The 23,882-nt window shown below is 34.5% G+C and overlaps 1 protein-coding gene across 1 annotated transcript in view; it reads right to left on the bottom strand.

Moving 5' to 3' along the window:
* The window catches only part of REL (REL proto-oncogene, NF-kB subunit), a 58,232-nt gene extending 34,568 nt beyond the window's left edge, over positions 1 to 23,664 (bottom strand). The window contains exons 1-4 of the mRNA XM_044659478.1: positions 23,490 to 23,664; positions 10,896 to 11,044; positions 7,131 to 7,285; positions 2,136 to 2,227 (exon numbers count right to left, since the gene is read on the bottom strand). Coding sequence (XP_044515413.1) covers positions 2,136 to 2,227; positions 7,131 to 7,285; positions 10,896 to 11,044; positions 23,490 to 23,664 — 571 coding nt within the window. The remainder of the gene's footprint in view (positions 1 to 2,135; positions 2,228 to 7,130; positions 7,286 to 10,895; positions 11,045 to 23,489) is intronic.
* Positions 23,665 to 23,882: the final 218 nt, after the last annotated feature.

The raw sequence follows: 23,882 nt of genomic DNA, 5'->3' as shown, positions 1-23,882 counted from the left end.
GAAGATAGAATTTGAACTAATGAATGCCAACTGTATCGAAAGTGATGCAAAAACCTTTTTTTTTTTTAAACCTTACCTATGGGAGAAATAAAATAGAAGGGAAATAAGTACAGCAAGAAACTGAGCTTAAAAATTTTAATTAAAAAAAAGAAACTAAGTTTAAGGTTTGTTTGTGGTTTTGAAAATTTTAGAACTTTGAGATTTCAAATAAATATTTCAATCTCTTATTCTAAGTTTTTAAAAAATCACATGATAATCATTACCACTACTATAAAAGTCCCATCAGAATAGAGAATGAAACCAACCTGCAAAAAGGTAAGCATGATAGTGTGACTTCTTTGCAATATGGCCTGTCAAATAAAATTTCCCCCAAAATTCAGCTTTTCATTTAGACTAAAATAATTGTCTAAATGTATTATACATTTTTAAAAACCACTCAAATGATGCATCTAGATCTAGATGAGGATAGTTCTATACTATATTACAATTTCAAATCTGAATCTGAGGCAATTTTGAGGCAATCAGTTGGCCTCTCTAGGCCTTGGTCTCCTTAACTGAAAGTTTCATCCCAGTTTTACACTATGATTGATATCTAGAACTAAACACCTTCCTTCCCATAAAACCCTTCCCATCCCAATTCTTGTCTCTGTCACTAGTAACTTCTCCATGCTCCCAAGCTAAAAGCATTAGAATTGTCTCTGATTTAAGTTTTCTCCTCCATTGATCAATCAAAAATATATTTATCATCTATTACATGCACAAAACTCTGATAAGCACTATGATGATGGATACAAAGAATTAAGAACACTTATAATCCAGATGAAATAAGACAAATGCATGAAAATTTAAATAATATAAAAATTCAACGTTAAAAGAGAGGCTACATATGACTGTTTGACAAATGAGCTGTATAGTAAGTGCTATAAATTCAGAGAAGGGAGAGATCATAGTATGTCTAGGAAAGTTTCATAGAGGCAGACCTTGAGCAAGGCTTTTATAAGTAGTGACAACATCCCAGGCAGGAAAACAACCTGAGTAAAAGCATAATAGCAAACAGGGTTTGGGACAAATTAATGGGTTGGGGGTGGTGAGGAGATTAGAGGCAGAAGTACATAGCTTGAATGCCAACCTAATAAAGTCACACTAGCTGGAAACCATTTATGAGCAGAAAAGTAACTTGATGAAAGAATTCAGAATAGAAACTAGACATGAGGTCATTTCAGCAGAATAGGCATGAGGTGTGTAAGTTCCTGAACTTGAAGGGTGCCAAGGAAAGGAAGCAGGCAGAAGATGATGCAGAGGATGAGTGTCCTCCATTCACACTGCCATCATCCTGGCCTAGGAAGGCCCCCATTCCTAGATTACTCATTACGAGGTTCCAAGCAAGCTTCTTGTCTCCAACTTCTCCTCATTCCAGCCATTCTGCATAGTTCCCTGACTGATTTTTGCCCAAAGACTATTTTCATCATGCCATTTTCATGGTCAAAAACGTATAGTCTTTACTTACTTTCTACTATATGAAGTCTAAATTTATATTCTGGATTTTCAAGTTCTAGTCCTGCTCAAAACTTATTTTCTATTCTCCCCAACACACTTGCTCTATTCACAATAGAATTAGGTTTTCACTGTAAAATATAGGGCTCATTCCTGCCCAAGCTTTTGTTCACGGTGTTTTCCTTCTCTGCTCTCTATCTATACAAATCCAACCAGGTCTTAAAGGGTCACTTCAAATCATTCCTCTACCAGCAACCCTTCATCAAACTAATCCAGCCCCGACTAATCTACCTCTTCTAAAGACTTAAATATGTCTGGTCTGTATAATTTAACTATTACTTATGATATCTCTTATCATTTGCTATCAATTCCTGTTTTGGTTTTGTCTCCATTAAAACTGTGTATGTTCTTTAAGAACATAAAGATATGTTGTATGTTTCAATCTATAATGATATTCACTTTCTAAATTTTTTCTCTCTGAATTTTGGAGTTCACAGAAAATGGTAAACAGGAGAAAAATAATATGGTTCATCAGACCATAACCACTCTAATTCTCATACATTTCTAAGAAGAATTTTGCAAAGCAATGGCTGAATGTCAGATCTATCATTACGTCTATTAACTTTGTAAAATATACTCACCATTAAAAGGATTAATTTCTGCTGAAATTCGTGAAATAATGGCTTCTTTCACTTCTTTTTTCTTTACACAGCGAATCCCCAAATTCTGAAAACTAGGACAGAAGAAAATGAAGAACTATCAAATAAATTATTTTATTTAATCACAAAAACAAGAGTGAAGTCCTAAGTCCTTCTAAATACTGCTAAAATTAGGCACTTTAATACTAACAGATGGCAACCTAAGAGTGTCAGAAAGCAAAGTTAAGTTTCTAAAGTATACATTAAATGGAAAAAGAAAGAGAATGCACATTTTTACACAAGATATTTGGAACTGCATTCTCCTAATACATCCACATCGATTTTACCAAACCAGAACACAAAAAGTAATCAAAAACAGAACCCAAGACCAAAAGACTTAAAATCACAAAAAGTGACTAATAGGTGTTTGCAAAGGGTTTTAATGTTTGGTATAATGTCATTTTATGTGTTCCAAAACAGCAAAACATCATTGGTTGTACATAGTACTCTATTATCAACTACAACATTATTTCAATATGTGAGTAATATAATTCATTCAGAAGAATCAATGGGAAATTAAGAGATTTTGATAATAAAAATTAAGCATTTACAAGGTTTCAAAATGTCACATTTATGGAAAAGTTCTGAACAGCTATCAACACTACTTATTTGCATGTGAGATTATTGCCAGGGGACTCCCGCACCACCGCAGTCATATATAGTCCCACATGGAAAAACCATTACATCATTAAAGTTCAGTGAATGTGAACAAGGAAGCAAAACTCTGCTATAATAATACTAACTCTTCCTTCAAACTTTACTTAGCAGTTCACAGTAAGCTTTTTTAAAAGAGCTCTCTCAACTGCCATTAATCTTTTCCTCCAAATATTCTCAGAAAACACTCAGTTCACATACACTAAGCTTTGTTTAATCTGTACTTGAAATTACTTTGAAGTCCCCTTTCTCTGTCTCTTTAATGAAGTTGTGTTTTCTGTCAAAGATTCTATCCTTTCTTGAAATTCCTGAAATTATATAACCTCTTCCTAAAGAATATTCCTAGCTCCATCCAGAGGCTCTGAGACTCTCAATTTTTCTACCACAAAGGGCTTGTCAGTGAAATATTCTTTTGAAAACAGTCAAGTAATTTCTAAATACTTCACTGTTTTTAATAATATTTTGGATCAGTAACGACTGTAGGATCATAGATTAGAACACATCCAGTCTGACTCCCTCTTTTCAAAGATAAAGAAATTAGACTCAGAGAGCTTAAGTAATTTGTTAAGATCCAAAGCTCTCTAACCCATCTTGTTAGTGACAAAGCTGGAATTAGAACCCTGCTATTTTGACTTTCACTCTGGTGCGCTTGCCTGTAGGCATGCTGCTTCTATATATATATATCCTTTAAAATAAAAAACATTCATATTTTATGTTTAATCAAAGTAAAATTATTTAATTTCCCCCAATAAAAAATAAAGGTATATCACTAGTATTACTGACATTATTACAAAATTTTTTTTTGTGGATTTACAAAAAACAATTGAAAATCCCAAGCACTCTATTAGTGACATATACATATACATATAAAATTTTTAAATTTCATCTTAGGAATGAAAAAAAGAAGGAAGTTCAGCCAGTTCAGAGTTCTAATAACAAATACTACACATCTAGGAGACAGGAATATTAAGGGAAACAGTGTTTACTCATGATCCCATTTCTCTTTACCTATTCTTCCACTCATGTTTAGCCTATCCCAAGAAATTGAGGGTATGAATGAAATGATGCCCAAGCAACTATGAATCTACAAAGTATTTATAACTAATAATGAAGTATAAACACATTATATCCTTTTCGTGGAGAAACATTTTGTGTGCTATGGCTAATATGTATCCAAAGCCAAAAAAGACAAATTAGCAAATTCATTAATTAGGGTATTTTACATTTTTACTGTCAATTCTAATATTTGTTTGCTTAGAAAATAGTCTGCTGCTACTTATACTTGTAAAAGCCAGTTAGTAAATATCAGTGCACAAGACTTACACATCTTGCTTTTGTAACCACTTAAGCAGATTCATGGATAGAGAAAACAAATACCTACTGGTAAACACAACATCAAAGACGCCAGGCTACTTTCCTAGACCTTTTTTAAAAAACCAACTGTTTGCTAGAACAAAAACTATATCTTACTTTGAAAGAGGTTAACCCAATGAATATGCAAATTTCCCCTTCTTCCTCTTCCCAGCCTATGGACACAAACATGGATTTCAGCTTACTTTCTTAGAACAGGTTTAACTGGATGTTGGGAAGGGAGATGAAGATGAAAGGCAGAAGAAGAATGCTAAGAACTGGAGAAAGAGGGAGTGACATGAAAGGGAGAGAAGGGAACATAATGGATAGGCTGAGGGTACTAAAACTAGCTAGGTTCATCATGTTCATTTTCACACGATAGTTATGATACAGGTATTGGCTCTTACATAAGCTACTGAAGCATTATACCTTATAAAAGTGGTATAGACAGGACTCTAATCTTGAATTTGCTAAATGAAAATTCTGAATGGATTTTAACCTTTGATAGGTTACTTTGGTAATAATTCCATAGAATCTAAAACACATTACATTAAATAACATATTTAGATGAGCCAAAAGCACTTAAAATGACATTTTTAAGACATTTAAAAAAAGCAAATAAATGTCTATAGTAACTACTATTCTTTTACTAGCTACCTGCCAGTTTAGTTTTTAGTTCTTTGTTTTCTAGAAATGAATGATTCATTTTCAAAGATAAATCTATGGATTAGAAAAAAACAAGGCCTCAAACTATGATTAACAAAGGATCAAGGGGGAAAAATTAGAAAGGATTGGGGAGATGAAAGAGAAGATAAAAGGAGAAGGGTGTGATAGGAAAAAAGGGCACACTCACAAGAGAGTATACATTTTTTTTAACCCTTACCTTCTGTCTTAGTATCAATACTATGTACTAGTTCCAAGGCAGAAGAGCAGTAAGGACTGGGCAATGGATGTTAAGTGACTTGCCCAGGGTCACCCAACTGGAAAGTGTCTGATTCCAGATTTGAACCCAGGCCCTCCTGTCTCTAGGCCTGGTTCTCAATCCAATAAGCCACCCAACTACCCCTTATACAATCATTTAAAAAAGAAATTAGCACCTAAAAAGCAATTTTATTTTGTTCAAAACTTCAAAAAAGAGAAAGGATAATCCATAAGCATGAAAAGATATTCAGTGGAATATGTATTACTAGATCTAAAACTATTTTAATATTTTTAAAAATTTATAAATTCAACAGAATGAGTTTTCTCTTCATCAACACATCAAAATCCCTTCATGTGTTGGTAAACTAACTTACTTAAATTCTGTAGACAAAAGTAAAATTAAGTGATTTATTCTGGCCAAAGGCTATGCCAATGGAGTTCAAACTGTGGCAGACTATACATTAAACTGGAAAAACTTCAAATTGAGGTTATTTATTTGATTTTCATTTCATTAAAAAACAAGATCTTAACGTAAGTTCCAAGTATATTATTAACCCTGCCAAGAGCAGCTATTTAAGTGGGCAAAAATTCTGTATTCAAAGAAACTCAAACTAGAATTTATGTATGACAGACAAATGAGGATAGAATAGATATGACTTGTTATAATTATTTCTTCAAGAATTCCATGTGAACTGGAATGACCTCCAGGAATTGATGCAGAGTGAAAGGAGCAGAACCAGGACAACATTATACACAGAGACTGATACACTGTGGTAAAATTGAATGTAATGGACTTCTCTACTAGCAGCAATGCTATAATCCGGGACAATTCTGAGGGACTTATGAGAAAGAACACTATCCACATCCAGAGAAGGAACTGTGGGAGCAGAAACACAGAAGAAAAACAACTTCTTGATCATATGGGTTGATGGGGATATTATTGGGGATGTAGACTCTAAACAATCACCCTAGTGCAAATATCAATAATATGGTAGTACGTCTTGATCAATGACATATGTAAAACCCAGTGGAATTGTGTGTTGGCTATGGGAGGAGGGAAGGGAAAGAACATGAATCTTGTAACCATGAAAAAATGCCCTAAATTAATTAAATAAATAAAATTTGGGGCAGATTAAGAAATAGTTATTTCCTCCAAACTTTGTGAATCTTTCATTTTATTACCAGGGGCCCATTGCTTCCACCAATACTAATCTTTAGACTCTATTACTCCAGCGAATGGTCTTTCAAGATATGAAACAGACAAAAAATTCATTATTCTGTAACCAACCTGGTAATAGGGTTACGATTAAATTGTGACATTTCATAACTTATTTAGGCTGGTTGTTAAACAAATAGACAATCCATGATAGGGCCTATGTTATTAACAAAAAATGCATATTTTTTATATTTGTATAAGAAAAGTGAATAAAAGAAACAAAAAAATGTATGACAAGGTAAAGGACAGTTCATGTCAAATACTAATCAACTTAAAGAAAAGATAGCAAGTTAATTCATTTTCTAAAACTCCCATTTACATACAAAATTTTCAAATTATAATGTTTGTTTAAAGATTTTAAAATGAATTTAAGTCTTAAAAAAGTTCTTGAAATAATCAGTAAGGGTATATTCTTTTATTTCTTTAAAATAAATAATTTTTATAGACAGAAATCTAAATCTATTTCAAGGAAAAGAATATCAAGTCAAATACCCAGCTGTAAAAACAGGATCAATATTCCCAAAACACATATAACCCCTACTTATATTTAGGATGTAACATTTTAAGTGATGAACAATTACTGTCTGAGGGCAGGGGTGTGGAGGAGGTCAGTGCAAGGCAAAGATGATCAGCTGGCCAAAGTCTCAACACTGAGAAATTTGGTATATGCTGTCATTGATCAAAAAAAAAAAAAATACATCCTACCAGAGTCTTCAGGAGCAAGAAGAAGCTTAGAAAACAATTCCCAAAAAAACAAATGCCAGCCCGGGGGGGTTGGGGGTGGAATAGTCACTTACATTAGAGCTCTGCGTTCCTGACCAAATTCAGCTTCATAGTAGCCATCTCTGCAGTCTTTTCCAACTAGATCATGGGGATGCGGTTTGTATGGCTCATTCTTTGTTACTAGAGTTATTCTCACTTTTCCTTTTCCTTTCCCATAACAATTCATTATCTGAAAAAGGAAAGAAAATTCAAATAGTAAAATGAAATCATGTTTCATGAACACTTGATCTATTCACTACTGACCTCAAAATAGTTTTAATTATAAACCATATTCAAATATTACATGAATGGAATTGAATTAAGCTTTCTATAATGGACTAGTCAGTGATGGGCAAACTATTCCCCGCAGGCCAGATCCAGGCTGTAGTTTGCCCATCACTGGACTAGATGGAGGAATTAACCTTTTCTTAGCCTTGGGCTCTTGCTTCTAATGTCAACTATGAAGTCTCCTTGACCCATGACCATTTCATTTCTTAACTTTTAAAAATGAGTGAAACAATGCTTATTTAAAATTATCATTACATAAAATTAAGGGAAATTCAAATGTAAATTACAGAATAAATTATCATTGCCTACATAAAAATAAAAGCAAACATTATAATATACTACATATACACATATGCCATAGATACATAATTTAATAGGATATCAAAAATTTCTTTGAACTTGCATATTTAAATCATATTACAATCAAATTCACTTCCAAAACCATCATCAAGATAGAGATGAAATTAATCATTCATCATCTTGATTTGGGAAAATATTTATGATAGCATTTATTGAGTGCTAAGAATAGACTATTATTAGGACAAAGAAATTACCAAGAAGATAAGTAAGTTGCTAGAACTATTTAGAGAAAATAACTGGAATGGAGTTTCAGTAAGAGGGTAAAACATAATTTGGTACAGAAAAGGATAAAAAGATATTTTAAACCAGAGGAAATAAACTATTTAGAGCAATAGTTCTCAAACTTTTTGATCTCAGAACCCCTTTATACTCTTAGAAATTACTGAGGACATCCAAAGAGTTTTTGTTATATGGGTTATATCTAGCAACATTTGCCATATTAGAAATTAAAGCATCATATTATTATGAAAATTGATTTGACCTTGTGAACTTCATCAAGAGTCCCATAGTCTGCTAAATTCTGAAAAGTCCTAAGATCACACCTTAGGAACCATTAAGTTAAAGGAAGGGATAGGTAAAAAAAAGAGCATATGGATGAAACAAGGAGTATAAACCAGGCTAGAGCAGCAATCCATAGTAACTTCAAAACTGCAATTTTAAATTTAAATTCAATTTGAATGGTAAGTGGATCTGGTAGTGGCCTGATCACAATCACAAGAAGAGAGTTGACAAAGTGGTTGTTCTAGTTATGTGCCCAAGTCTAAGACTAAAAGCCTGTATACAAATGAAGAGCCTATAGAGCAAAGGATGAAAGATATCTCTTAGAGGACTGGGGGAAACAATAACATTCCTGATAGAGATAAGTTGAAAAGAGACAAGAATATGGGTGTATATGTCAATGGGCTCTTTTAAAATATATATTTTTATACTTTTTGATGGCAATAGGACATCAAAGAGACTGTAAGAAAGTTGAGATTAAATAAAGAACCAAATACTCCTAGGACTAAAATTGTCATTCTGAAAATTATTAGTGAATAGATGATAACTAACGATGGGAAAGTAGAGCTCCCTAAAGAGAAAGATGTCCTTCGTCTTCCCCATAAAATATAGGAAGAGGAACCTTTGAAGTAATAATCAGAGAGATGAAAAAATAGGAGGAAAGCATAATATCCTGATACGAAGATCAAAATATTTCAAGGACATTTCATATTTTAAAGTATGTAACTTTTATTAGCATTTTCCTTTTTTTTTTTTTAGTATTTAAGTTACAGAACTCTGATACCCAAAACTCTAACCTTATTTTCAAAAGGGAATACATGCCTAAAACTGGGAGACCTGAATTCTGTAGCCTTGACAAGTTTCTTTAACCTACATATGTACCTACATAGACACATAGCCTACATATTCCATGTAATTGAACAGAAATAAATAGCAAGTTGCTTCTTTATCAAAGTGACTTGAAATCATCAAGTTTCAAGATGAAAGGCATTATGTAAGTGCAAATAACAAGTTTAAATCTACATGACAAAAAACTTTAAGCTTTGCAGAACTTCATTTGGCATTTTATGGTAACAATTTATCTCTTTAAAACTATGTAAGAAAAGTTGACATGACAGAATCTTATAGGATCATAAGAAATGCTGAAAGGGATGGTTTCTGAGAAATCTGGAAAGATTCTGACGTTGCATAGTGAAGTGTGCAGAATCAAAACAGTTTATACAATAACATAATAAAGATAAATAACTCTGAAACATTTAAGAACTCTGATCATGTCCATGTCCAACCATGATTCCAGAGAACCAATAACAATAAAGTCTGCTACTCATGGGACAAGAATTGACTGATAAATACATCATGAGACAAACATTATTTGACATGAACAAGGAGGGAACTTATTTTGCCTGACTATACATCTTTGTAACAAAGGTTTTTTCTTTGTTTTTCTTCTCAACAGATAGAAGAGGAACAGAAAAGAAAATTAATGTTTTTAGGTGAAAAAAAAAGATGTCTATCATGTAGGGAATGGCTAAGTAAATTGTGGAGCATGAACACAATAGAATATATTGTACTGTAAGAAGCTATGCTGATAAATAATTCAGGAAATCATGGATTTATATAAACTGATGGAAAGTGAAGAAAACAGAACCAGAGGAACCCTTAGTAATGACAATGAACAAACTTAGTCCCAGTAAAGAGTTTATGAGGATGTGCTTCCTTCCCTTTTTGTAGAGGTGGGCAACTATGAACGTGGGACAAAGCACAGATTATCACACTTGATTAATCTGTTGGTTAGTTTAGGTAAACTCATTTTTTACCCCTTTTTTTTACTCTTTTAATAAAGGGTAATTCTCTGAACAAGGGTATGGGAGAGATATTGGAAAGAAAAGGTGATACAAAAAGATAACAATAAAAATTAAAAGAAAAAGAAAAGTAGTTTAGATGTTTAAAATTGTATTAGACAAAAAAACAACATGGCCTAGTGGTTAGGGAGCTGGCCTTGGAACCAGGAAGATCTGGGTTCAAGCTCTACCTCTCACACAAACTGGCTGTGTGTGCTGGGTAAGCCATTTAACCTCTAACGGGAACTGGGCAACTTTCTAAGATTATAATTTTCAGAGAAGGTGCCAAACCACTATTGATGGAGATTTTTCTCAGCTGGAAGTTCCTATTACAATGAAATTATAGGCCTAGCTTCATCATCTATCCCTATATTAGCAGGTAGAGGAATCATGGCTGAGGCAAGCACAGATTTTTTTTAGCTGTAGTTTTGAGCCAAAGTGGCAGGAAGATACCTTCTCTCCATGCTCTGCAAAAAGAGTCATGAGCCACAAACTGTCTTAGTATGAATTGCTTTGTCATATTACATTTTTGATTAAATTATTCGATTACTAAAGAATGCCATGACACAGTTTGTCTACAAGGAAACCTTGAGAAAATATTTCTGAAAATCTAGTCACTTGGTACACATTATCAGAAACCAAATCCCCACCCAAAAAGGATTGATACCTGATACCTTAAGCATACAGTATCTTTAAAAGTTGCAAAAAGAAAATTATTGGTGAACATGCAGAAAATATACCTCTTGTATAACTGTGATATTCAAACTACTAAGCCTATAGGATTGTGTGTAAAGGAAAATGGTGGTCTATTACCTGTATAGATGGATATGTTCTGTTATTATCTGTGCTGTGTTCCCCTGGAATGCTTCCTGCTGACCGTCCTTCACATTTATAACGAAAACGCATGCCCCTTTGCCTGGGTTGTTCAATGATCTGTACATATGGTCCACTTCCACCTGAAATTAAAAAGCAAAAATACAAACAGGTGAAGTTAGGGTAGCAACAACATTAGATTTTTAACAATCTTTATTTTTAACAAATAGCCTGATATGGAAATTACAGCTGAAATTTAAATATATTGTGATATTTGTGGGGGAGAGGTTTTTAAAAATAAAACAAAAGGCCTTGAGACAGGAATTCTGAGTTCAAATCTGGCATCAGACACTTTCTAGATGTGTGGTCCTAGGCAAGTCACTTAACCCCCATTGCCCAATCCTTATCACTCTTCTGCCTTGCACCCAATATATATTATTGTTTCTAAGGCAGAAGATAAGAGTATTAAAAATAAATAAGTAAAATCAAACTTTTACACAATGGCAACCTGAGTTATTTTTAAAAATAAAACGAAAAGAAGTAGGTGGTAGCATCAATTTGTCCAGGAAATCTCAAGATGTCATGCAGACATTAGCTATAAAATGACCACTTCTGAGCTTTTCAAATGAGCACCAGGGGTTCCCTAAAGGTAGAAGTTTTAAGATAGCAGTGCTCAAGTGTTTTTAGTGTTAGCTCTTAAAAGCAAGTAAATCAGAACTGAAGATATTTAAATTATCACTTGCTACTAACTAATATTTTATAGGAACATGCAAAAAAAAATACCAGATTCTTCCATTCTACCGAAACTTTTTAGTATATGAAAACTAGAAATAATAAGCAGACTAAGCAAGACTTTGGGGGGAAATCAACTCATTAAGATTATAGAACAAATGTATTTTTCAATAAGATTACTCAAAATGCTTTATTGTTACAATGTAGGGAAAAATAGTTATAACGTGATTTTAACCTAACACTAAAATCCACAACATAAAATACTATTCTTTTTTTTTTTATCAAATAGCTTCTTTATAAAAAAATTTTGATAAGGATTATTGATTCAGCCTTACAATAGGTAGCCACTTTCAATTCTCACCCTCAACTCCCCAAACATACTACACCCCCTTCCAAACCTCCCCCAGTCTGAAAGTCAAATAATTCAACTTAAGCAGCATTAAGCACTTTCTTTGGGTAAGGCATGGTGCTGTCTCCAATAAAGACAAAAATGAGGAGGCGGCACCATAGAAAGGGTACTGGATTTGAAGTCTGAGGACCTAGGTTTGATTCCAGTTGTATGTTATACCTGTACAATTTTGGGCCTTGTAGGGCTTTAGTTCCCTCAGATATAAAATGAAAGAGGAAACAAGGACCCTTTCAGCTCTACTCAAAGAGTTTACATACTACTGGGAGGACAAAATATGTACATAGAAAAGAATCCTAAAGAGGGAGAAAGGGATCAGAAAAGGCTTCATCAAAAGCTCAGTGTTGGTAACTGATTAGTATTCTCTTTTAAGGTTTTGACATTTGTCAAAATGCAAGTACAACTGAGAGAGAGAATAAATTACACTATTAATACTTAAGCCTTCTTACATGGCTTATTATATATATAACTGTATTTATTGATGTTATTTATTGCTAAATAATACATTATATTAATATTACATATAGGAAAAAAGAGAAGCAGAATGGCAGGGTGTCTAGCAGACCAGTCTTAGGGCAAATCCTGCCTCTGACACACATGAGCTACATGACCACAGACAAAGTGACGCCACCACCTCTCAGAGCCCCCAATCAGTTCACTAAAACTAAAAGTTACAGACCACTTGTATGGATGGAGTTTCCACACTAGGAGTTCCCTACAATGATGAAATCACAGATCCAATTCATATCATCCCCTTCAAAAAAAACCCCAATTTCTTCTTTATTCAATGATACGGTCACAAAATGCATATGGTCATACCAAAGCTCAAATAAGTCCTTACTATTTGCCTAGTTAAAGATGCCTGGAAAGAAAATTCCTATCTAATGATATGATTTAAAGTAAACAGTTAGGTTTCCATATAGAACTTAATATAAATGAGCTTATCAGATATTTTCTCAAGAATAAGTTTTCATAATGTGGGAAGAGGAGTAGGAAAACAAGCTATGTTCAGGGGGGGAAAAGAAAGAGGCTTCACAAAGGAAAGAAATGACAACCTTTTAATTCGTTTTCTCACCCCCCCACCCCAACACACGCATTCTCTCTGAAGACATCCAAATTAAGCCAATCAAAATACTGCTTTAAGTCTGCTTGCTGAGATTTAATTTCATCATTTGGGTTCCGGATTTTTTAGTTCTTTGCTTGTGAAACAGTAGAAACTCCTTCCTACAGTAATTTATAATCTTAAAGAATTGCCACCTGGGGGCAGTAAAATGCATGGAAATTTATGGAAATTCTCAGTAAGAAGCTAATGTTCTGCTCGATGCCAGTCATCATCATTTTACTCACAAATTCTGTTAATTTCTTACTTAATAAGACTACAATACTATTATTCTTGAGGCAAATTAAGTGCTTTGTCCAAGGACATAATGTAAAATCACTAGCTAGAAATATTTTCAGACTGTTTTTACAAGGTTAACAGAAAGGGTTTTGAGTAATGTATTCTTCTGAATAAATCAATGTCAGTTTACTAATATATTCTACACTCTTACTTAAAATTCCCCCAAATTATTTCCTTTTGTACGTTTTATTTAAGTGCATCAATGAACTCTTAAGAACATAGGAAATCTGCCTACAAAGTGGACTCAGAATTAACCAAGTTCATATTAATTTGCTGAAGAGACAAAAGTATTAGCAAATGCACATACAAATATAGAGACAGATGTGGTATAGCTGATAAGGTGCAAAGCTTGAAGACAGAGAGACAGGATTCAAATCCTACTTCTGATACCTACTAGCTATATGGCCATAGGCAAGTCACTGAACAGCTTTGTGCAACATGAAAACTTATATACTATATAGACAAAGGGTGCACACAAGCATCAGCAGAAGGAATTCCAAAGCCACAGAAATCACCAGTCATCTTGTCAAGAACTATTTTAAATTATATATTTTTCTGCTCAATTAATTTTTTTCCTAAAAGTCGTTTATGAGTAAAAGGCAAATATGTGTGAGAAAGTACTTTTTTGACTAAAATCAGCAGAATTCATGTGGTCAAAGTAAAGGTCAAATAAATCTTGCCCACTACTTACTCAAAGGTATCTTAGTGGGAAGTGACACCTAATGACATCATTAACAGGTTATGGTTAGCTTTTTTTATGCTCTTGGAAAACACACAGAAGGCACTAAAAATATATTTCATCAGTTAAGTACTGCTTTATTAAAACTGTATGAAAAGTTCTTAGTAAACATATACAACTGGGATCACCCTGTATAATGACATAAATGATTCTGGGGGAGTAATTGATTTGTATTTATAATTACCCATGAACTAGAATACAGCACATCCCAGTTCTCCACCATGTGTAACAAAGATTATTGATCATAATCTACAATGTAAAAACATTGATATTTCAAATATATGGAGGGCAGTTAGGTGGCTCAGTAGATTGAGACCCAGGCTCAGAGACAGGAGTTCATATCAAATCAAATCTAGGTTCAAATCTGGCCTCAGACACTTCCTAGCTGTGTAACTCTAGACAAGTCACTTAACCCACATTGGCCCTTACCACTTTTCTGCCTTAGAACTTATATATATGTGTGTGTGTGTGTGTGTGTGTGTACACATATATGTATATACATATATACATATATGCTCAAAATACATATATATGCATATATATATGCTCAAAATACTTAGAATATAGCAGTTTTATATGCAACAAATCCTCAGTAGCCATGATTCTCTGTATTCATTTTAGGTCACAGTTTTAATTAGCTTTTCCCAGTGTGGGAAATTTAGAGGGCCCCAAATTTGGAAGGAGCAAAAGTCTGTGCTTAATTCTCCTTCAACAGAGTGAAAGGAAGTAAGGGGAGTTCAGTTACAAGTGGCTAAAAAAGTTCTGCAGCCTTTTGTTCCCATAAAGAAATCTCTAACTTGCCATGCCCCACCCTTGTTCTCCTTTCTTTGGGATTTCCCCTTCTTGCTCTCCTTTTACAGGAAAAACAGCTTCTCTCCTGCCTTCTCTCTACAAGCTGGGCCATATCCTTCCAGTATAGGAGAAAAATTCCAGTGCCACTTTCCCCATCATGTCCTGAGTGAGAAGGAACCTTGCTAGGTTTCTCTAGTGGCGCAGAAAGAAATCCAAAATCAGTACCAAAAATGCATTCATTGGACCAGATGAAATATGTGTGATCCCTTCCAAAATGGAGATTCTTTACCTCCCAGGACACTGTAGTTATTTTCTCTCATTCTACTGAATTTGTTGACTATTTCTCTACTTTTTCCATAATTAACTACTTCATTGATTTGCCTCTTCCAGCCAGTAGTTACCCTGGGGTCAAAACTGTAGGTTTATTTTGAACCTTTCTGTGTTTTAGCTACATCCATAAAATGAGGAAGTTGAACCAGATGATATTCAGAATTATACCCCTAACATTCAATGTTAACATTCTTCCTCTAATGCTGGTGTCTCAGTCTGCAAAGGGCAATAGAGGAATTAACTTATAATTAATAAGACTTCCTTCACTTAGATAAAAAAATTTTAATGTTAAGAAAGGGCTGTCCACATTCTCTTATTTTCCAATCCTACTCTTGTCCTGATTTCATTAAACTGAGTTATATATTTGTATATTCAAAGCACTTTTCTTTAAAAGGGTGAAAATAAAAGATGCTAAAATATATCCATCCAGCTGTGAAACAGAGAAAAAGAATACCAGAAACCAGTGAAAGGAAGGAAAAATGAACATTTTAATTAAGAAAATAACCAGAGAATAATAGAATCTTAGAGTTGAAGGGAACTTGGAGATCATTTATTCCAATCTCCCTTTTAGAAAAAAGTCCAATATCTAGTTATGGAAAATTTTAGTTCACATTTAACAATAATTTGAAGTAGGACTTTCACTATATAAGCTCCAGGCCAAAATGCCACTTAAAATATAGCAAACATTATGCAAAAAAAACTAGTTATGGAAGTTTTTAGGCAGATACCTGTTAGGCATCACAAGCAGTATCTTCTTCATAAATCCTGAAGAAGATGAATAATCAAAGATGTTCATTAATTAATTCTCTTTTCAAGATTTTTCCATGTTTACATGATTCATTTTCCTTCCCTCCCCTCTTACTTCCCCTCTCCCAGAGCCAACAAACAATTCCACTGGGTTGTACAAATGTTGTCATTTAATAATTAAAGATATTAATTTTCATTGATAATGATTTTTTAAAGTATGTTAAAACCTCTAAACTGGAAGAAATATGCTACCATACTAATGAAAAACTTCCCCATTATCTACATTCCTAACTTTGGAGCCACTTTTGATTTCCTCTATCCAGCTGAATTCAATAATATATCAACACACAAATCAGTCATTATTTAAGCACTAGTGATTTAGTGATTCTACCACTAAAATATTTTTTGTAACTATTCCCTACTCTCACTGTCCTAGTTTAAACACTCATGTTGAACTTAATTGCCCAGATTACCAAAATTAAGGTAGTGAGATAGCTCAGTGCTAGAGTGCTGAGCTTGGAGTCAGGAAGACTTGAGTTCAAAAGGGGCCTCAGACATTTACCCTTGTATGACCTTGTGTGAACCTGGGCAAGTCACTTAACCTCTGTTTGCCTTAATCCACTGGAGAAGGAAATGGCAAACCACTCCTGTATCTTTCAGAAGATAACCTCATGAGCAGAACTTAAATGTCTGAACACAACTGAAATAACGTAAATAGGTACTCCCTCTGTTCCATCTCCATCCCTCCAAAATCTATCCCACACTCTGTTCCCAGATTGATCTTGTAAATACAGGAGTCTGACCCCCTTAAAAGGTTCCCCATTATATACCAAAGAACTCCATTAATTAGACTCAAATCTATATGAACAATCTGATTTCATAACAGCTTCTCTCATATACATTACACTCCAACTAAACCGTATTACTTATTTACTATGAAACTATACCACTGAGTAAATCCTGTGCTTTCCTTTCATACCTGTATTTATGCTGTCCCCTGTGATTATAATTCCCTTCTCACCCATATCTATCCATCTTTTTACTCATCACTCAAATACTACGTTTTCAATGAAGCCTTCAGCAATTTCCCCCCATCAGGTCTGATATTTTAAAATCAAGAATAAAGATATCACAAGTGACTCTCACTCTTTTTTGCACGCTATACCTTACCACCCTAGATCTGAAGTCTATAAGTTCCCAGAAGACGGTTACTGATTTTTCTGTCCCCTCTAGCATCAACCACAGCTCACTGTATGTTAGAAACTTACTAAATGTTTGTTGAACAAATGATTAACAATAGGAATATATTAAGTTGTCTATGCTAACCTCAGTAGTAACTGCTCGGTTAGATATGACTGCAAATTATAACACTGATACCTGGCACTTCCGTGTCTTATGGCTTTCAAAGCACTCTCCTATATCTTCTCCTCAAAGCCTCCTCATAATCCCTTGTGTACTTTTCCATAATTTAAAGATTGGGAAGCCATAGTTCAGAAACAAAGTTGAGTTTCTGACTTACCCCAGGTCACCTATACAGTAGTGAGCTCTGCTCTTGGAAACTACGGATTCTGATTCCTGGTCCAGTGCTACTTTCTCTTACTCACATAAAATAGATGACTTCATCACTGTATGCATTTCCTCCACCAGCACAGCTTCACCACTGTTCAGATCTTCCCATCTTGTGCCACTATTGTTCATGTCTTACCATAAATCATCTATAAATTTACCAGTTAGCTTCTAGATCTACTTGGAACACTTCCTCTCATTGATCCCTCCAGTAGCTGGTCAATTTGCTAGTTACTGTACAGAAATCGCAAACTACAAGTGTGAATAGTTAAACTAATATTAGCAGAAGGTTTTGAAACTATGTCCCATTTCCATACTCCCAAAAGTGAAAGAGAAACTACAGCAAACTCAAGAGTATAAGTAGACATTTTTGTCTGTTCCATGGTTACTAAGGCCAGCTCGGTAGCCAGTCTATTGATGATGAGACTGAATTCAGCTGAGATGAGTCCACACGTAGTCTACCATTCAGACTCTTAAACTCCTCCAACTTGGATAGATCCACCAAAGTTTGTATTCTGCTGGTAGCAGCCAAGAGAACTCAAAGTCACCTTTATGCTCCAATAAAGCATTAGAGTAGGCCCAAAAGCATATTTTTCTTTTTATGAAATAAAATTATAACTGGCATAATAGAGAGTTGGTGTTCTAGGGCCATTAAATCAAGAATAAAAATTGTTCCAGAGAAGTCACTACTTACTGACAAGGCTAAATAAAATGGAATCTAATCTAAGTGTTTTTTCTTTAATTTAAAAAAAAATTTTTTTAAACCCTTAATTTCTGTATATTGGCTCCTTGGTGGAAGAGTGGTAAGTGGAAGGGGTCAAGTGACTTGCCCAGGGTCACACAGCTGGGAAGTGTCTGAGGCTGGATTTGAACCTAGGACCTCCTGTCTCTAGGCCGGACTCTCAATCCCCCGAGCTACCCAGCTGCCCCCTAATCTAAGTGTAACTAATGTTAAAAGCTTTAAAAGAAGAAGCATTTTGGTAGATGTAAGACTCAATTAAATTCCTTTACAGTCCTTGGAACATAAAGGAGAAACAGCAGCAAAGCAGAGATCTAGAGGATATAGTGCACTTATCAGAGAGAAGGCAGGAAAAATACCTATGACCCAAGTGTAGAGATGGAGTTTACATCATCTGCTTTTCCAATTATCCTAGACATGCAATTTAAAGAAAGGGGGAAAGATAGGTTCTGTCTCCCTTAAGAATTGTAAACCAATTTAATTCATAAAGATGTTTTCTGTTACTTTTGCCTTTTCTGACCATAAAAACTACATTCTTCTCTGTTTCTTCTATAAATATGAAGCATCGACCACAGGACTATGCTTACTATTGAAGGGCATAAAATATAAATAACACCTTAGGAATTTTTAAAGTTCTTAGAATCTGAGAGGGATGATAAAAATAAAATTAATCAGTATACAATAAGTGGACAAATTAGAATTCAATAAAAGATGACAAAGTGTTATAAAATGGAAGAGGTAGAAAAAGATCACATAAGGGAGGAGGGAGAAAGATCAGAGAAGCCTTTATGAAAGGGGTATCTTTTAAACTAGATCTGGTAGGATTTCAGCAGGTAGAACTAAACAGAGGAGAGCAATTCTAAGCATAGGGAACAATATGAACAAATAAATGGAAGGGGAAGAAATCCCTGTATAAGTTCAAGGAATGGCAAGTAATCAAGTTGTACTATAATGCAGTAGATTGTTATTTTTTAATTACTCTGTACATGTCAGTAGCTATTCTTTTCCACTGTGAGTCATGTTATATGGAGGGAAAGGACCTAGATTCAAATCTCAGCTCTGTCACCCGGACACTAGCCACAGGTCCCTGAACAAGTAATTTAACATTATGGGCCTCAACAATAAGAGAGGGCTTCATTAAAAGGTCACTAAAATCCCTCTAGCTCTGTATCTATAATTCTTGACCTATACACCTTATTCTCATCTTTCATTCTTAACTTCCATGCACAAATACTGGTCCATTTCTGAAACAATATTCCAATGTGCTTCCTTTATCTCTTTCAGCTGACTCTTTAAACTAATTTATCCTGTGTAGCCTCTTCTAAGACATTTACTCTAAGGTATTTTTTGTACTTTACTGACAACCACTTTCCAGATTTATAAGCTACAAAAAGCAATGTTCTTGAAATTTGACACTACATACTGTAAAGTGATTACAAAAATAATTTTCTCATTCATCTTCTACTATGTGACAAGGCAGAATTCCAAGTGGAAGAAAAATAAATAAAAGAAAGGTAAGACTCCTTAGCTTGATGGAAAAAAGAAAAAACTCTAAAATTATTCTGATAATTATCAGAAAATTGTATCCCATGTAATGCTTTTTTGCTCTCCATAATGTATGTAATATGAAATTACAAAAACAAATAAGTTTATATTAATTATATTAGCCAACATAACAAAACAACTTACTTTCCTTGTATTTTACTCCAGTTCATAAACAGGAACACTGATTGCCCAACCATACATATCTTAGACAGGTTTGGGAACATTTTTCTTCAGACTTCTTATTCTAATTAGCCCTGATGCCAACAGATTTGAAAGGAAGCTTGAAAGTCCCTAGGAAAGCCAGTCTAATGTAATCTAAGGGCTGCAATATCCTAACTATTAATTTTAATCATTAAAAAAGCCTGAACAGAATAATCTACAAAAATCATCAATTTTTCTATTTCCCCCAGAAATCTCCTCTTTATACTTACAAATTATTGTCTTATACTTACAAATTTTATGTTATCTGAACTATATATTCAACTACACAGTCTTGCTTCCATGTCAAAATCAGTAAGAGAAAGTATTAAAATCTAAGAAAGTGGCATTAATTACTCTATTATTCTATTAAAATACTTTGTAAGGTTTTCTATTATGGCAATGTTAGTATTGCAATGTTAATATTATGGAAATGTTTATGTGGCAACAATAATAATGTGAGAGATGATAACAATCACAGATGATGAAAAACTAATCAATAAAGCAAAGCAAAAACTTATGATTTACCAAAGATACATGGATAATCAAAGGTTCAAATAAAGGTACAAAATTTTCACCAATGATTAAACATACTTCCCTGGTTTGTTGTGAGGATCAAATGAAATAATTATAAAGCTCTTAGCACAGTGGCTATCATATTTGCTGCTTTTATTTTATTCTCTACAATGATCAAATCTATACAGCAAATCTCCAATTACTATACTGTTTATTCTGTAGGAAAGGAAAAGAGAGATTCATTATACAAAATGTTAGTTATCATTATAATTTAGTATAGGTAGGTGGCACAGTGGATAGAGAGCCAGGCAAGTCATTCTCCTAAGTTTAAATCTATACTGATCATCTATATGACTCTGGGCAAGTCACTTAACCCTATTTGCCTCAGTTTCCTCATCTATAAAATGAGATCTAGATGGAAATGGTAAACCACTCCAGGGTGTTGGTCAAGGAAACCCCAATGGGGTCACAAAAACTGACTGAACAATAGAAATTATTATTATCATTATAAAGGTCAGAACAAGAAAACAGATTTTTCCTTTTAAATTATTGTTTCAAACTTCATGGATGGGAATCAAATCATAATTTGCTAAAAATGCATTTTCTTTATTCAAGATTCACTCATTTGTTTTTAAAATATTAAATTACATAGCTGATTTTAAAATACTCCTATTGAAATCCCTTTCTAGTTATTTACAATTTTAGCACTTGGGGGAAAAAAAAGAAAGCCAGCCATAGTTTTTAATTCCTTTAAAACATCCTATCATTATCAGTATTTTGTTAAAGTAATTTTTTTACAACAAAACTCATATCAGTCAACAGAGATTATAGGCTCATTAAAGGAACTCCTTTAACATCATTTTCATAAAAAATGTGGGGTTTTAAAAACATTATGTATAGATGTGGTTAATTTTGTGTTGCCTATTTAAAAAGTATCCTATGGTTGACAAATTCACACTTCCTGAAAAGATTACTTATATTTCCAGCATTCTACCCTATTTTATTTGTGAAACATATCTTCAATATTCTCATAGCTTTCCTTTTTAGATAATAGAATCTTAAAAACTAAAACCTAATTTTTTCAAGCTCATCATCCACATTTGTTTTAATTTATTAATTCGATTATCTGGTATTTTAGGGTCAATGATGTGGGTAAAGGGAAAGTTTTAATATTTAAAACTATACACATATTCTCACACTAAAACCACAAACACAGCCGAAAGCATGTCATTTGAAACAACCTTACTTCCTTTTCAACTTACAACGGTGGCAATGAAATTGTTCTTTAAAAAAAAAAAAAAAAAAGAATTCTTTCTGCTTTCTACTTCCTCTTCTTATACTCTAAAATAGGGGTGAGAAAACTTTTCTATGAAGGGTCACTGACAGTCAGAGGGGGGGAAAAGAATAAAAAAACATATAAATGATGTTGTATTTTTTAATCCAGTGAAGTTTAAGTTCTGATGGGTTGTGGGTTTTTTTGTTTTTTTAGGGGAGGAAGTAGAAGAGATGAGAGAAACATAAAATGTTCCTCTCAAGTAATTTAAGATCAAGGACTATAAAAACTACTTCAAGAAATGTAACATAATAATTGTTTTTAATACTTCAATTTTAATATAATGCCCAGCTAGGAGAGCAAGAGGATTGGGGAGAGAACTAAGAGAAAAGGAACACAGGAGAGAGACAGATAAAAGACAGTTCAGTGTTTGCCAAAGTCATAAGTAAATGAGTTCTGATTCATTTACTAATACTCAAAGCAGTCAAGTGGGGCTCCCAAATGTGGGTGTTCCCTCCAGTGGTGCAGACTGAAATCCATCTAATCCTGACCATCCAGTACAACTCTTCTATCTTTTATCTGCACTCAGAACTTCATCATGAGGGTCCCACCCTCTAAAGGGAGAGAGATATGAAAGCTTCTACCTATTCTCTTCACCCTTAAAAAAAGACAATTTGTAAACTGAAAAAAAAAAAAGAGTAAACATTGACTGAACTGGTCATTTAAAAATACATTTATTTCTAAGCATGCTTTAAATTCTCATTTCTCCTCATGTTTAATATAGAAAAACCTTAGCTCAATTTTGGGGAAGGTAAGGTATAATTATTTTATTTTACACAACTAAAAAATATTACTGCCTTAGAGTTAACATTACCATCTCATGTTTTTTCACAGCATAACTGATAAAGACATTTGGAGTCAATATGGGATTACCCTTGATTCTTTTCTTTTAGACAGGATGAATACAGACTAAAGGAGGGTCCCCAAGGGCCTCCTCGAAATTTTCCATTTTTAAGATATAATACCACCATTCCGATGGAAAAAAAATCTATTTTAAATTGTGAAAATTATGATGCATGCTTCATTGCATCTATGCAATCGCAAAGGATCTGGAGGAAAACTGCCAGGCCAGAGGGTAGACCCTCAGGGACACCAGGATAAAAGTCACATGGGATGAGAAGGTATGAATGGGCTGAGATCTGCACCAACTAAGGAAGTACCCATCTGAGATCTCTCAGACTCACTTAAGGATCCAAGAATTATGATTACTAGGACAACAGTTACTAACAAAAGTAACAATGTGGTTTATTCACACTTTCAGAGCACTTCAAGGTAAGATAAGGCTGGATAGGTGCCCTCCCTCTTGGTGTAAGCCCTATTTATCTTGTACACAGCTCGTTTGTACAGTATTGTTTGCGTGACGTCTCTTAAGACAGTGGGGTCCTTGGAAGCAGGGGCTGATTTTGTTATCCTTTGCATTCCCAGCGCCTGGGACAGAGCCGGGCACATAGTCGGCGCTCAATAAATGCACGCGGTCTGAGAACCAGGACTATCTGAACAATTCTTGCCCGTACACAGTAGGCGCCAAATCATCCTTTTTTTTACACTTCACCTTTTCGCCCAAAGTCAGGAGCCCCCTCCCTCTTCCTGGGTTCCAGGAGTTGTTGCCCAGGGGGTATGGGGAAATTCCGGGTAACTTCCCCAAACATTTGCGCCTGATCCCCTTCCCCATCCCCGGGAGTCCGGATCTGTCCGGGGCTGCCCCGGGGAAACTCACCGGCCGCCATGGCTCGGCTCGGCTGGGCTCCTTACGCCGGGGTACCTCTCAAAGTTCTCTGACAGTGCACTGCAGGGCAAGGTAGGGTAGAGTAGAGAAGGAAGGGCAGGGCAGGGTAGCACGTATCTTCTGTCAGCACTCGCCGCCAGTCAGCCTAGTCCGCCGGGTTCTAGGCGTCGCGAACTCCGTTCCTCCAGGACCCCGCCCCTCGGCCCCGCCCCCTGTGTC

Source organism: Gracilinanus agilis, chromosome 2, assembly GCF_016433145.1.
Source record: "Gracilinanus agilis isolate LMUSP501 chromosome 2, AgileGrace, whole genome shotgun sequence".
Taxonomy (NCBI): Eukaryota; Metazoa; Chordata; class Mammalia; order Didelphimorphia; family Didelphidae; genus Gracilinanus; species Gracilinanus agilis.
Note: the sequence above shows the minus strand (reverse complement) of the source record. Positions and strands in the feature narration are given on the sequence as shown.